At 48.9% G+C, this 15,696-nt stretch overlaps 2 protein-coding genes across 2 annotated transcripts in view; one reads left to right on the top strand and one right to left on the bottom strand.

Moving 5' to 3' along the window:
* Positions 1-2,893: 2,893 nt before the first annotated feature.
* LOC131570277 (class II histocompatibility antigen, B-L beta chain-like) lies at positions 2,894-5,381 on the bottom strand. Its single transcript, XM_058822640.1, has 5 exons — positions 5,297-5,381; positions 4,682-4,951; positions 3,772-4,056; positions 3,229-3,335; positions 2,894-3,125 (listed from the first exon to the last, which is right to left on the bottom strand). The coding sequence occupies exons 1-5, from the start codon at positions 5,379-5,381 to the stop codon at positions 3,117-3,119; spliced, it is 756 nt and encodes a 251-aa protein (XP_058678623.1). The 3' UTR covers positions 2,894-3,116.
* Positions 5,382-5,623: 242 nt separating this feature from the next.
* The window catches only part of LOC131570276 (H-2 class II histocompatibility antigen, A-U alpha chain-like), a 15,688-nt gene continuing 5,615 nt past the window's right edge, over positions 5,624-15,696 (top strand). Inside the window, exons 1-3 of the mRNA XM_058822639.1 lie at positions 5,624-5,764; positions 11,581-11,832; positions 14,020-14,301. Coding sequence (XP_058678622.1) covers positions 5,689-5,764; positions 11,581-11,832; positions 14,020-14,301 — 610 coding nt within the window. The 5' untranslated portion in view covers positions 5,624-5,688. The remainder of the gene's footprint in view (positions 5,765-11,580; positions 11,833-14,019; positions 14,302-15,696) is intronic.

The following is a 15,696-nucleotide window of genomic DNA, read 5'->3' as shown; positions in this document are numbered from 1 at the left end:
TGCTCTGGAAGCGCCTAAAGCCCCTTGTCCCCGGGATTTGGGGAGGGCTGGACGTGGCCAGACCCTCCTTGTACACAAAATTTGGTAAAATGTAAGTGCCTAAATCCCTTTTTTTCCAGGATTTTTGGGTCTCTGGAAGTGCCTAAATCCCTTTTTTCCAGCATTTTTGGAGTCTGTGAGTGCCTAAAACCCCCGTACCCAAAATTTGGGGAACTCGATGTTCCCAAATCCATTTTTCCCGGGGATTTTGGGGGTTCGGATGTTCCCAAACCCCCCTGACCCGGGGATTTTCGGGATCTGGGAGTGCTCAAACCCCCCTGTACCCAAAACTGGGGAGGGGCTGGGAGTGCCCAAACCCCCCTGTACACAAAATTTGGGGAACTGGGTTTTCTCACATCCTCTTTTCCCGGAGTTTCGGTGCTCTGGAAGCGCCTAAATCCCCTTTTTCCCGGGATTTGGGGAGGGCTGGACGTGGCCAGACCCTCCTTGTACACAAAACTTGGTAAAATGTAAGTGCCTAAATCCCTTTTTTTCCAGGATTTTTGGGTCTCTGGAAGTGCCTAAATCCCTTTTTTCCAGGATTTTTGGAGTCTGTGAGTGCCTAAAACCCCCGTACCCAAAATTTGGGCAACTCGATGTTCCCAAATCCATTTTTCCCGGGGATTTTGGGGGTTCGGATGTTCCCAAACACCCCTGACCCGGGGATTTTGGGGATCTGGGAGTGCTCAAACCCCCCTGTACCCAAAATTCGGGAAGATCTGGGAGTGGCCAAACCCCCCTGTACACAAAATTTGTGGAACTGGGTTTTCTTACTTCCTCTTTTCCCGGAGTTTCGGTGCTCTGGAAGGGCCTAAACCCCCTTGTCCCCGGGATTTTGGGGATCTGGGAGTGCTCAAACCCCCTTGTACACAAAATGTGGTGAAATGGAAGTGCCTAAATCCCTATTTTCCATGATTTTTTGGTCCCTTCAAGTGCCTAAATCCCTTTTTTTTCCAGGATTTTTGGAGTCTAGGAGTGCCTAAACCCCCCGTACCTACAATCTGGAGAACTCAATGTTCCCAAATCCACTTTTCCCGGGGATTTTGGAGGTTCGGATGTTCCCAAACCCCCCTGACCCGGGGATTTTGGGGATCTGGGAGTGCTCAAACCCCCCTGTACCCAAAATTCGGGAAGATCTGGGAGTGCCCAAACCCCCTGTACACAAAATTTATGGAACTGGGTTTTATCACATCCTCTTTTCCCGGAGTTTCGGTGCTCTGGAAGGGCCTAAACCCCCTTGTCCCCGGGATTTTGGGGATCTGGGAGTGCTCAAACCCCCTTGTACAAAAACTGGGTGAGGCTGGTCGTGCGCAAACCCCCCTATACCCAAAATTTGGGGAACTGGAAGAGCCTAAATCCCCTTTTTTTCCAGAATTTAGGGGCTCTGGATGTTCCTAAACGCCCTTGTCCCCGGGATTTTGGGGATCTGGGTGTGTTCAAACCCCCCTGTACCCAAAATTTGGGGCGGGCTTGGAGTGCCCAAACCCGCCTGTACCCAAAATTTGGGGAACTGAAAATTCCCAATTCCTCTTTTCCCAGGATTTTGGGGCTCTGGATGCTCCTAAACCCCCTCGTCCCCGGGATTTTGGGGATCTGGGAGTGCCCAAACCCCCCTGGACCCAAAATTTGGGGAACAGAAAATTCCCAATTCCTCATTTTCCAGGATTTTGGGCGTCTCGATGTTCCTAAACCCCCTCGTCCCTGGGATTTTGGGGATCTGTGTGTGTTCAAACCCCCCTTTACACAAAATTTGGGGAACTGAAAATTCCCAATTCCTCTTTTCCCGGGATTTTGGGGCTCTGGATGTTCCTAAACCCCCTTGTCCCCGGGATTTTGAGGGGTCGGGGTGCCCAAAATCTCCCGGACGGGACCTGGTGAACTCCATGGGCTGCACACCGAAGGATTTCGCTGTTCTACATTTTCTTTTCTCTCCCTCCCTCTTCTCCTTATTTTCCCTTTTTTCCCCCAATTCCTCCCCAGCGCGTTTTGCTGCGGTTGTTTCAATAAATTTGCATTTGTTTGGATTTATCACTGCAAACCCCCCCGGGCCGTGTCGGGTTTGGCACTCTGAGATCCCCCAGGAACCGTCAGGGAACGCGGCCGGGAGGAGGGAGCGGGACAGAAACACAATGTCATTAACGAGGGGGCAAGGGAATTATTAGGAACTTTTAAAATTATTTAAAGATTATATAAATGTAAATTATAGAGATGTTTTCATATGTTAAATAAATTTTAGTAATACAAAATTAATATATTAATTATTAATAGAGTTATTAAAATTGAAGAATTATTATTATTATGTTATTTTAAAAATATTTAAAAGTATTAAATTTTTTAGTTATGAAATTAAGATTATTATTAAATAATTATTGGAAATTATTAAATTAATATATTTTAAATTCTGAAATAATTTATTAAAAATTATTATCTATAAGAATTTAAATAATAAAAATTTGATTAGTATTAGTTTTAGTAGTAGTAGTAGAATTAGAATTAGTATAAGTATTACTTTTACTATTGTTATTATTACTATTATTAGTAGTACAAATACTTTTATATTCATATATTAAATAAGATCCTATTAAAATTAAAAAGTATTAGTTATATTAAATAAATTAAAGGTTCTTAACAAGGGTTGAGCTCCCCCTCGGCGCTCACAGCGGGCGGGATGTGGGGAGGGGGCGATGCTGACGGGGCCGAGGGGGCCGGGGAAACCGCGGGGTTCTGGTGCTGCTGCTCTTCCTCCTCCTCCTCCTCCTCCTCCTCCTCCTCCTCCTCCTCCTCCTCCTCCCGCTCCCCCCGGGCCCAGCCCCCACCCTTTCTCCCCCTCCCTTTGCCCCAAATCCGTCCCATCGCCCCCCGCCCCCCCAGACCCCTCCCCATTGCCCCCCAACAAACGGCCCCGGGCCCAGCTGGGAAGCTTTATTGGGAGCGCCGGCAGCGGGCACTGGGCGGGGGCAGAGCGCCAGCGGCGCTGGGGGGGACACGGGACCCCCCCGGGATCAGCGGAGCGGGGACGGAGCGGGGGGTCCCGGCCGGGCCCGAGCCCGCGGGGAGGGGCTGCGGCCGCCGCCGCCTCAGGAGCTCTGTGGGCAGAGAAAAGGGGGTGACACCGGGCCGGGGGCCCCGGCGGGAGCGCGCACGGGGCTCCGCCACGGCGGCCACGCCGCCCCCGGCACCCGCCCTCACCTTCTTGCGCGCGTAGAAGCCGAGCCCCAGCGCCAGGAAGACCGAGCCCAAGACCAAGCCCCCGATGCCCGTCAGCATCTTGCTGCGGGCGGCGTCCGGCGGCATCTCTGGGGGGTCCGCAGGGCTCAGCGCCCCCAAAACCTCTCGCCGACACCCCCGGCCCCTCCCAGCGCCCTCCCTGTGGCCCCCGGCCCGGCCAGGACCCCCTGAAACCTCCCCCGATCCCTTTTGGGCCTCAACAGGAGCCACCAAAGCCCCTCCCGTCCCTCTCAGCATCCCACAGCCCCCTCCCAGTGTCCCACAGCGCCCCAGGACCCCCAAACTCCCTCCCAGTCACACCCAGCGCCCCCAAACTCCCTCCCAGTGCCCACCAGCACCCCCCAACCCCATCCCACCCTGCCCAGCACCCCCCAAACCCCTGCCCAGCCCTTGCCCAGCCCCCAGCCCCTCTCCCACTCCCAGCCCGGCTCTCTCCAGCTCCCTCCCAGTGGCTCCCAGCACAGCCCAGCGCCTCTGCCAGCGCCCCCAGGGGCTCCCCCGTACCCCAGTGCCGCCTCAGCGGCTGCTCCAGGCTGACGTGCTCCACCTGGCAGCTGTAGCTCAGCCCGCGCCGGGGCGGCGTTTCCAGCAGCACCAGCAGCTGGTAGGTCCAGTCCCCGTTGGCCACCACGTCGGTGGCCACCACGTGCTCCGACAGCTCCTGCTGGCCCTGGAACCACCTCACCTGGATGGCAGCGGGGTAGAAATCCATCACGGAGCAGAGCAGGCGGCCGGGGCCGGGCTGGGAGCTCGAGGGGGGCACCAGCGAGATGGACACGTTTGGGGGCACTGAGAGAGAGACGGGACAGAATGGGATCAGCTGGGGAACGCTGGGAGAGAGAGGGGCTGGACTGGGAGGGACTGGGAATAGACTGGGGGGGACTGGGATGGAGTTGAGTGGCACTGGGGGATGGGTTTGCGCGGGGAGAGATTGGAGGGAATGGGGGGAACTGGGAGAGAGGGTGGAGGTCTGAGAGTGAACTGGGAATGAACTGGGAACAGACTGGAAATGGACTGGGAGGGACTGGGGAGGAATTGGGGATGGTGTTGGAGGGACTGGGATGGCACTGGGAGGGATCTTGGTGGCACTGGGAGGAACTGGGAATGAAGCGCGCGGCGCTGGGAGGCCGAGTCCGGCGCGGGGCACTCGGCACTGCGGGTCTGCCTGGCAACAGATGTGTCAATAAAGTTGCGAGTTCTGATTGGCTGAAAAGCGTCACCGTTACGCGTCGCTGCAACGGACGCGTTGGGGGGCACTGGGATGGACTGGGGGGTCACTGAGGGGTACAAGAAGCCCCGGGGATGGGCACAAGGAGCGCTGAGGGCTCTGGGGCGATTCCCAGGGTGGTTTTGAGGGGCTGCAGGGTCACTGGCAGGGCAGGGTCCGAGGGGACACGCTCTGCCCCGCGCTCACCTCGGCGCTCGATGGTGAACGGGCGGAACATCTCGTAGTTGCGCTTGCAGAACGTGTCCGCCAGGCTCCTCATGTACCTCATGATAGCCGGGTGGCGGTTCAAGTGCTTGGCATTCACCACCCCAAAGGGGGTGTCACCCACGTAGCGCCCCACGTCGCTGTCGAACACCAGGAACTGCCGGCGGTTGTAGATGGCCCTCTCCACGAGCCTCACCTTCTCCGTGCCGTTAATGAAGTAACACTCGGTCTTTTGCATGAACTGGAACACCCCTGTGAGTGCAGGACACAGCTCAAGGGGTTCCACCTCTACACACCCCCCAGCAGCACCCCCAGAGCTCCGGGCCCACCCCGGATCCCCACTCCGCACCCCCTGTGCCCCACGGCCGCCATGGGACCCTCCTGCCCGCGCTGCCGCTTCCTCTTTGCCGCCCTTCCCCCATTTCCCCTTCCTCATCCTCTCCCCTCCCACCTCCTGCCGCTCCCCAAATCGCTTTTGGGCTCCCATTTTCCCTCTAATCCCCCAATTCACAACGTCCCTCGGCCTCACTTTTAGGGTTCCCCTCCCCTTTTCCCCCTTCTCCCGCCCTGGCCCAGCGCCTCCCGCCCCCCGCTCACCCGAGAGCTCCGCGCCCGCACCCGGGGGGGCTCCCAGCACCCCCAGTGCCACCAGCAGGGCCCCGGCTGCCGCCCCGAGCCCCATGGCCAGCGACCGCCGCCCCGAACCAACCGCGCTCAACTGCGAGAACCAATTGCCGTTTGGAGCCCCATTTCCAGACTCTCTACCCAGCAACTGATGACTCATTTCCACTCCTTTTTCTGATTGGCCAGAATTTCTTAGGGAGCTCAATTTTTGAACCCTCTACCCGGCAACTCATGACGCGCCATAAAGTCTCCGCGCCCATTGGCTGAGGGGTTTTTGGGGTGCTGCTCCCCCGATCCCCGTCCCCCCAGTTCGGATCCGCGTTCCTGGGAGCAGCACCGACCCTGCCCGGTGTGCCCGGAGCGCCATGGACGGAGCGCGGAGCCTCCCCCGGCTGCTGCCGCTGCTGGCCCTCACCCTGCCCCCGATTCTGGGGGTCCAAGGTGGGGTTTTGTGGGGGTACCGTATTTGGGGTTCGCTGGAATTTGGGTATTTTTGGGAGTTAAGGGGTTAAAGGCATCAATCCCAATTTTGGGGATTTTTTGGGGGTAATTTTTGGGATTTTTTTTTTTTTGGGGGGGGGGTTTATTTCGGGTTTTTTCTCCCCCTTTTCCCCCATTTTCAAGGGGTTGGGTGTGGCTGAATTCCTCTTTTCCCAGGATTTTGGAGGTCTGGATGTGCCTAAACCCCCTTGTCCCGGGATTTTGGGTTGTTGGCCTTGGCCAGACCCCCCTGTACACAAAATCTGGGGGGGCCGAGAGTGCCCAAACCCCCCTGTACCCAAAATTTGGGGAAATGGGAATTCCCAATTAGTCGTTTCGGGGGATTTGGGGGCTCTGGATGTTCCTAAACCCCCTTGTCCCCGGGATTTTGGGGGGGTTGGGCGTGGCCAGACCCCTCTGTTCAAAGGATTTTGGGGATCTGGGAGTGCCCAAACCCCCCTGTACACAGAATTTGGGGGGCCTTGGCCTTCCCAAATCCTCTTTTTCTGTGATTTATGGGATCTGGGAGTGTCTAAATCCCTTTTTTTCCAGGATTTTTGGGGTCTGGATGTGCCTAAACCCCCTTGTCGTGGGGATTTGGGGGGGACTGGGAGTGCCCAAACCCCCCTGTACACCGAATTTGGGGGGCCTTGGCATTCCCAAATCCTCTTTCTCTCTGATTTAGGGGATCTGGAAGTGCCTAAATCCCCTTTTTTCCAGGATTTTTGGGGTCTGGATGCGCCTAAACCCCCTTGTGGTGAGGATTTGGGGATCTGGGCGTGGCCAAACCCCCCTGTACACAAAATTTTGGGGGGGGCCGGAAGTGCCCAAACCCCCCTGTACCTAAAATATGAGGAACTGGGAGTTCCTAAATCCTCTTTTCCTCAGATTTTCAGGTTCTGGTTGTTCCTAAACCCCCTTGTCTAAGGGATTTGGGGGATCTGGGAATGCTCAAACCCCTCCTGTACCCAAAATTTTAGGAACTGAGAGTTCCCAATTCATCTTTTTCCAGGATTTTTGGGATTGGAAGTGCCTAAATCCCTTTATTTCCAGAATTTTGGAGGTCTAGAATTGCCTAAATCCCTTTTTTTTCCAGGATTTTTGGATTCTGGATGTTCCTAAACCCCCTTGTCCCCAGAATTTTGGGGATCTGGGAGTGCTCAAACCCTCTGTACCCAAAATTTTGGGAACTGGAAGTGCCTAAATCCCTTTATTTCCAGAATTTTGTGGCTCTGTAAGTGCCTAAATCCCTTTTTTCCCAGGATTTTTGGAGTCTGGAAGTTCCTAAATCCCCCTGTCCAAGGGATTTTGGGGATCTGGGCGTGGCCAAACCCTCCGTACCCAAAATTTGGGGAAGTGAGAGTTCCCAATTCATCTTTTTCCAGGATTTTTGGGATTCTGGAAGTGCCTAAATCCCTTTATTTCCAGGAGTTTTGGAGTCTGGATGTTCCTAAACCCCCTTGTCCCCAGAATTTTGGGGATCTGGGAGTGCTCAAACCCCCCCGTACCCAAAATTTGGGGAATTGAGAGTTCCCAATTCATATTTTCCAGGATTTTTGGGATTGGAAGTGCCTAAATCCCTTTATTTCCAGAATTTTGGAGGTCTAGAAGTGCCTAAATCCCTTTTTTTCCAGGATTTTTGGATTCTGGATGTTCCTAAACCCCCTTGTCCCCAGAATTTTGGGGATCTGGGAGTGCTCAAACCCTCTGTACCCAAAATTTTGGGAACTGGAAGTGCCTAAATCCCTTTATTTCCAGCATTTTGGAGGTCTGGAAGTGCCTAAATCCCTTTTTTCCAGGTTTTTTGGAGCCTAGATGTTCCTAAATCCCCTTGTTCCCGGGATTTTGGGGATCTGGCTGTGCCCAAACCCCCCGGTACCCAAAATTTTAGGAACTGAGTGTTCCCAATTCATCTTTTTCCAGGATTTTTGGAATTGGAAGTGCCTAAATCCCTTTATTTCCAGCATTTTGGAGGTCTAGAATTGCCTAAATCCCTTTTTTTCCCCAGGATTTTTGGAGTCTGGGAGTGCCCAAACCCCCCTGTACACAAAATTTTGGGAACTGGGAGTTCCTAAATCCTCTTTTCCCGTGATTTAGGGGACCTAGAAGTGCCTAAATCTCTTTTTTTCCAGGATTTTTGGAGTCTGGAAGTTCCTAAACCCCCTGTCCCCGGGATTTTGGGGATCTGGGCGTGGCCAAACCCCCTGCACCCAAAATTTTGGGAACTGGAAGTGCCTAAATCCCTTTATTTCCAGAATTTTTTGGTTCTGTAAGTGCCTAAATCTCCTTTTTTCCAGGATTTTTGGGCTCTGGATGTTCCTAAACCCCCTCGTCCCCGGGATTTTGGGGATCTGGGAGTGCTCAAACCCCCCTGTACCCAAAATTTGGGGAACTGGGAGTTCCTAAATCCTCTTTTCCCCGGATTTTTGGGGCGGGCCGAGCCCAAACTTCCTTTTTTTCCCCCAATTTTGGGGCTCTGGGGGTGCCTAAATCCCATTTTCCTGGGATTTTGTGCCCCCAAACCCAAATTTCCGGGGAATTTGGGGAGAAATTCCCAATTTTGGGGGGGATTTTGAGTAGAAATCCCCAAATTTCCTGGGATTTAAAAATAATTTCCATATTTTTTTCTGTGGATTTTGAGTAGAAATCCCCAATTTTTCTGGGATTTTGATCAAAAAGTCAAAATTTCCTAGGATTTTGAGTAGAAATTCCCAGTTTTCTTGGAATTTTGAGTGAAAATCTGCAATTTTCTGGGATTTTGAGAAGAAATCCCAATTTGCATGGTATTTCCCCCCATTTTAGGGGATTTTGAGAAAAAAATTCCCAAATTTTCCTGGAATTTTGAGCAGAAATCCCCAATTTTTCTGTGATTTTGAATAATAATTCCCAAATTTCCCAGGATTTTTGTAGATATCTCCAATTTCTTTTCTTGCATTTTAATAAAAATACCCAAATTTCCTGGCATTTTCCCCCAATTTCCCTGGGATTTTGATTGGAAATCCCCCAGATTTTCTTGGAATTTTGAGTAGAAATCTCAAATTTCCTTGGGAATTTTTCGTAATTTCCCTGGGATTTTGATAAAAAATCTCCAATTTTCCCCAAAATTTTCAGCAGAATTTCCCAGGATTTTCAGTAGAAATCCCCAAATTTCCTGGAATTTTGATCAAAAATCTCCAATTTCCCCAGGATTTTGAGCAGAAATCCCCCAAATTTCCCGAAGTTTTTCAGCAGGAATCTCCAATTTTCCTGGGATTTTGACTTTAAATCCTATTTTGTTTTTAAATTTTAAGTACAATTCCCAATTTTTCTAGGATTTTGACCAAAAAGCCCCAATTTTCCCAGGATTTTCCCTCAAATTTCTGTTATTTTGAGCAGAAATCCAAAATTCCCCAGGATTTTTAGCAGAAATCTCCAAAATTTTCATGGGATTTTCAGCAAAAAACTTCAATTTTCCTGGAATTTTGAACGGAAATCCTTTTTTTTTATTATTATTATTATTTTAAGAATGCCCAAATTTTCTGTGAATTTTGAGCAGAATTTCCCAATTTCCCAAAGATTTTGAGCGGAAATCCCCAATTTTCTTGGAATTCTGAATGGAAATCCCAAATTTTCCTGGGATTTTGAATGCAAATCCCCAATTTTTTTTTTTTTAAGAATTCCCAAATTTTCTGTGGATTTTGAGTGGAAATTCTCCAAATTTCTTGGGATTTTGAGCAGAAATCCCAAATTTTCCCGGAATTTAAGTAGAAATTCACAAATTTCCTGGGAATTTTTCGTAATTTTCCTGGGATTTTGATTGGAAATCCCCCAAATTTTCTTGGAATTTTGAGTTGAAATCTCCAATTTCCCTGGGAATTTTTAGTAATTTTCCTGGGATTTTGATCAAAAATCTCCAATTTTTTTCAAGTTTTTCAACAGAATTTCCCTGATTTTCCCAGGATTCTGAGTGAAAAATTCTGATTTTTTTTTTTCCTTCTTTCAAGTAGAAATACTGAATTTCCCTGGGAACTTTTCCTTATTTTCCTGGGATTTTGAGTGGAAATCCCCAAATTTTCCTGGAATTTTGAGCAGAAATCCCCAATTTGCCTGGGAATTTCTCGTGATTTTCCTTGGGATTTTGATCAAAAATCTCCAATTTCCCTGGGATTTTTTCATAATTTTCTTGTGATTTTGAGTCGAAATCCCCAATTTTCCCAGGATTTTGAGTAGAAAATTCCAATTTTTTTTTGTTTGCATTTTAAGTAGAAATCTCCAATTTCCCTGTGAATTTTTTCATAATTTTCCTGGGATTTTGAGTAGAAATCTCCAATTTCCTTGGAAATTTTTTGTAATTTTCCTGGGATTTTGATCAAAAATCTCCAATTTTGAATTTAAATTCCATTTTCTTTTATTTTTAACCAAATTCCCAATTTTTTCTCCATTTCCCAGTGCAGCACAGCATCATCCAGACCGAGTTCTACCAGCAGTCGCTGGAGCCGCCGTTCGACAGCTCCGAGTTCACGTTCGACTTCGACGGCGACGAGATTTTTGATCAAAAATCCTCAATTTCCCCCAGGATTTTGAGTGGAAATCCCAAATTTTCCTGGGATTTTGATTGGAAATCCCCAAATTTTCCTGGAATTTTGATCAGAAATCTCCAATTTTCCCAATATTTTCAGCAGAATTTCCCAGGATTTTTAGTGGAAATCCCCAGATTTTCCAGGAATTTTGATCAGGAATCTCCAATTTCCCTGGGAATTTTTCGTAATTTTCTTGTGATTTTGAGTCGAAATCCCCAAATTTCCTGGAATTTTGAGTGAAAAATTCTGATTTGTTTCCCTTGTTTTAAATAGAAATCTCCAATTTCCCTGTGAATTTTTTCATAATTTTCCTGGGATTTTGAGTAGAAATCTCCAATTTCCCCGGGAACTTTTTGCAATTTTCCTGGGATTTTGAGCAGAAAGTCTCAAATTTCCCAGGATTTTGAGCAGGAATCTCCAATTTTCATGGGATTTTCCCTATTTTTTAAAAAATTTGGTTTTGAGCAGAAATACCCAAAATTTTCCCTGGAATTTTGAGTAGAAATCTCCAATTTCCTTGGAAATTTTTCATAGTTTTCCTGGGATTTTGATCAAAAATCTCCAATTTCCCCAAGTTTTTCACCAAAATTTCACCGATTTTCTCGGGATTTTGAATGTAAACCCCAAATTTGTTTTAATTTAATTTTTTTTCCCCGTTTCCCAGTGCAGCACAGCATCATCCAGACCGAGTTCTACCAGCAGTCGCTGGAGCCGCCGTTCGACAGCTCCGAGTTCACGTTCGACTTCGACGGCGACGAGATTTTTGATCAAAAATCCTCAATTTCCCCCAGGATTTTGAGTGGAAATCCCAAATTTTCCTGGAATTTTGAGCAAAAATCTCCAAATTTTTTGGATTTTGAGTAGAAATCCCCAATTTTCCTGGCATTTCCCCCCATTTTTAAAATTTTGAGCAATCCTAAATTTTGAGAAATCCTAAATTTTCTGGGATTTTTAGCAGAAATCTCCAATTTTCTTGGGATTTTAAGCACAATTCCCCAATTTTCCTCAATTTTTCCTTCCAATTTCTGCGATTTTGAGCAGAAATCCCCCAAATTTTCTTGGAATTTTGAATGGAAATCTCCAATTTCCCTGGAAATTTTTCGCTGTTTTCTTGGGATTTTGATCAAAAATCTCCATTTTCCTCACAATTTAAAATATGAATCTCATTTTTTTTTTTTAAATTTTAACCAAAATCCCAATTTTTTCCCGATTTCCCAGTGCAGCACAGCATCATCCAGACCGAGTTCTACCAGAAGTCGCTGGAGCCGCCGTTCGACAGCTCCGAGTTCATGTTCGACTTCGACGGCGACGAGATTTTCCACGTGGAGCGGGAGGAGACCGTGTGGCGCCTGCCCGAGTTCCAGCAGTTCGCCTCCTTCGAGGCGCAGGGCGCGCTGCAGAACATCGCCATCGACAAGCAGAACCTCGAGAGCTCCATGAGGGCCTACAACAGCTCCAGGACCGACAGCGGTGAGCGCGGGGACGACGTTCCGGAAGGTTCCGGGAGGTTCTGGGGGAAATTCGGGAGGTTTTGGGGGGTTTGAGGTGGTTTTGGAAGGTTCTGAACCGATTTCAGGGGTTTTAACCAGTTGGATCCAACCCAATTCCAGAAGGTTCTTGGTGGGATTCCAAAATTTGGTGTCCCTCAAACCCAATCCCAGTTGGATCCAACCCAATTCTAGAAGGTTCTTGGTGGGAATCCAAAATTTCGTGTCCCTCAAACCCAACCCCAGTTGGTTCCACCTCAATCCCAGTTGTATCCAACCCAATTCCAGAAGGTTCCTGGTGGAAATCCAAATTTTGTGTCCTTCAAACCCAACCCCAGTTGGGTCTGACCCCAATTTCAGGAGATTTCAACCCAATCCCAGTTGGTTCCAACCCCAATTTTGGGGACATCCAATCCCAGTTCCAGAAGGTTCTTGGTGGGATTCCAAACTTACGTGTCCCTCAAACTCAACCCCAGTTGGTTCCACCTCAATTCCTCAAGATTTCAACCCAATCCCAGTTGGATCCAACCCAATTTTAAGGGATTTCAAACCAATTTTGGGGACAACCAACTCCAATTCCAGAAGGTTCCTGGTGGAATTCCAAACTTTGGTGTCCTTCAAACCCAACCCCAGTTGGTTCCACCTCAATCCCTGTTGGTTCCACCTCAACCCCAGTTGGTTCCACCTCAATTTCTCGAGATTCCGACCCAAATCCACCTGGATGGATCCCGATTTTTTTAACCCATCCTGACCCAAAATTCCCGGATTTTTCCACCATTCCAGTGCCGCCGGAGGTGGCCGTGTTCCCCAAGCACCCGGTGGAGCAGGACGAGCCCAACGTCCTCATCTGCTCGGTGACCAAGTTCTGGCCGCCGGGGCTGGGCGTGGCCTGGTTCCGCAACGGCGCCCGCGTCACTGAGGGCGTGCAGGAGACGCCGATGCCACCCAATCCCAGGGGTTTTCAACCCAATTCTGGGGACAACCGACCCCAGGTCCAGAGGGATCCTGGTGGGATTCCAAAGTTTGGTGTCCCTCAAACCCAACCCCAGTTGGTTCCACCTCAATCCCAGTTGGATCCAACCCAATTTTAGGGGATTTCAACCCAAATCCCACTTGGATCCAACCCAAATTCCAGAAGGCTCCTGGTGGGATTCCAAACTTACGTGTCCCTCAAACTCAATCCCAGTTGGTTCCAACCCAATCCCAGGGGATTTCAACCCAATTTTGGGCACAACCAACAATGACTCCAGAAGGTTCCTGGTGGGATTCCAAACTTACGTGTCCCTCAAACCCAACCCCAGTTGGTTCCACCTCAACCCCAGTTGGTTCCACCTCAATCCCAATTGAATCCAACCCAATTTCAGACACTTTTAACCCAAATTCCAGAAGGTTCCTGGTGGGATTCCAAACTTTCGTGTCCCTCAAACCCAACCCCAGTTGGTTCCACCTCAACCCCAGTTGGTTCCACCTCAATCCCAATAGAATCCAACCCAATTTCAGAGGCTTTCAACCCAAATTCCAGAAGGTTCCTGGTGGGATTCCAAACTTACGTGTCCCTCAAACCCAACACCGGTTGGTTCCACCTCAACCCCAGTTGGTTCCACCTCAACCCCAGTTGGTTCCACCTCAATCCCAGTTGGATCCAACCCAATTTTAAGGGATTTCAACCCAAATCCCACTTGGATCCAACCCAAATTCCAGAAGGCTCCTGGTGGGATTCCAAACTTACGTGTCCCTCAAACTCAATCCCAGTTGGTTCCAACCCAATCCCAGGGGATTTCAACCCAATTTTGGGCACAACCAACAATGACTCCAGAAGGTTCCTGGTGGGATTCCAAACTTACGTGTCCTTCAAACCCAACCCCAGTTGGTTCCACCTCAACCCCAGTTGGTTCCACCTCAATCCCAATTGAATCCAACCCAATTTCAGACACTTTTAACCCAAATTCCAGAAGGTTCCTGGTGGGATTCCAAACTTACGTGTCCCTCAAACCCAACCCCAGTTGGTTCCACCTCAACCCCAGTTGGTTCCACCTCAACCCCAGTTGGATCCACCTCAATTTCTCGAGATTCCAACCCAAATCCACCTGGATGGATCCCGATTTTTTTAACCCATCCTGACCCAAATTTCACGGATTTTCCCCCGGATTTTTCCACCATTCCATTCCAGTGCCGCCGGAGGTGGCCGTGTTCCCCAAGCACCCGGTGGAGCAGGACGAGCCCAACGTCCTCATCTGCTCGGTGACCAAGTTCTGGCCGCCGGTGCTGGGCGTGGCCTGGTTCCGCAACGGCGCCCGCGTCACCGAGGGCGTGCAGGAGACGCCGTTCTACCCCGACCGCGACTTCTCCTTCCGCAAGTTCTCCTACCTGACCTTCATCCCGCAGCCCGGGGACTACTACGACTGCAAGGTGGAGCACGAGGGGCTGGCGGCGCCCAGCAAGACGCACTGGGGTGAGGTTTTGGGGGAAAAAATGGGATTTTTTGGGGGAAAAATGGGATTTTGGGGGGGAAAAATGCGTTTTTTTTGTGGGAAAAAATGGCGTTTTTGGGTTTTCGAAAATGGGGATTTGGGGTTATTAGGACTGTGAGGTGGAGCATGAGGGGTTGGTGGAACCCAGCAAGACACATTGGGGTGAGATTTGCGGTTTTTGGGAAAAACTAATTATAGGGTTTTTGGGAAAAATTGGTTTTTTGGGGATTTGGGGTTTTGGTGGTTTTTGGGATATGGGAGAATTGGGATTTGGGGTTATTGGGAGTGCAAGGTGGAGCACGAAGGGATGGTAAAGCCTGGCAGGAAGAACTGGACTGAGATTTGGGGATTTTTGGTATTTTTTTGGGAAAAAAAATGTTCTTTGGGGAAAAAATGGGATTTTTTTTGTGGTTTTGGGGTTTGAGAAAACGGGAATATTGGGATTTGGGGTTATTACGATTGCAAGGTGGAGCACGAGGGGCTGGCGGCGCCCAGCAAGACGCACTGGGGTGAGATTTGGGGGTTTTGGGAAAAAAAATTGGGAAAAAAAAGGGATTTTTTGGGAAAAAATGGGATTTTTTTTGGGAAAAAATGGGATTTTTTGTGGTATTTTGGTTTCGGAAAATGGGGATTTGGGGTTATTAGGACGGCGAGGTGGAGCTTGAAGGAGTGGAAAGATGCATTGGGCTGAGATTTGGGGTTTTTGGGAAAAAACGGGAATTTTTGGGGAAAAAATGGTAAATTTGGGAAAAATAATTATGGGGTTTTTGGGAAAAAATTGGATTTTTGGAGTTTGTGAAGAGGGGGATTTGGGGTTATTACGGCTGCAAGGTGGAGCACGAGGGGCTGGCGGCGCCCAGCAAGACGCACTGGGGTGAGGTTTGGGGGTTTTGGGAAAAAAAAGGGATTTTTTTGGGGGAAAAATTCTATTTTTAGGATTTGGGAAAATGGGAAAATTGGGATTTGGGGTGGAAATCGTGGAATCTACGATAATTTTGATTTGGCAAAAATATTGGGCTGGGGAATAATTTGGATTTGGGATAATTTGGGTGTGGGAAAATTGGGATTCGGGGTGGAAATTGCGGGATTTGGGATAATTTGGGTTTGGAAAAATTGGGATTTGGGATAATTTGGATATGGGATAATTGGGATTTGGGAATATTGGGACTTGGGATAATTGAGATTTCAGAAAATTTGCATTTGGGATAATTGAGATTTGGGAAAATTGGAATTTGGGATGATTTGGATTAGGGAAAATTGGGATTTGGGTTGGAAATAATGGAATTTAGGATAATTTGAGTTTGGGGAAATTTGGATTGGGGATAATTTGGATTTGGGAAAATTGGGATTTGGGATAATTTGGATTTGGAATAATT

This window comes from Ammospiza caudacuta, chromosome 33, assembly GCF_027887145.1.
Source record: "Ammospiza caudacuta isolate bAmmCau1 chromosome 33, bAmmCau1.pri, whole genome shotgun sequence".
Taxonomy (NCBI): Eukaryota; Metazoa; Chordata; class Aves; order Passeriformes; family Passerellidae; genus Ammospiza; species Ammospiza caudacuta.
This window is presented reverse-complemented; position numbering and strand designations above follow the sequence as displayed.

Coding starts and splice junctions, on each gene's coding strand:
- LOC131570277 (XM_058822640.1), bottom strand. CDS start 5,381: ATGGGGCTCGGGGCGGCAGCCGGGGCCCTGCTGGTGGCACTGGGGGTG. Junction 4,057..4,681: donor GTTCACCATCGAGCGCCGAG/GTGAGCGCGGGG, acceptor TCTCTCTCTCAG/TGCCCCCAAACGTGTCCATC. Junction 3,336..3,771: donor GCCGCTGAGGCGGCACTGGG/GTACGGGGGAGC, acceptor CGGACCCCCCAG/AGATGCCGCCGGACGCCGCC.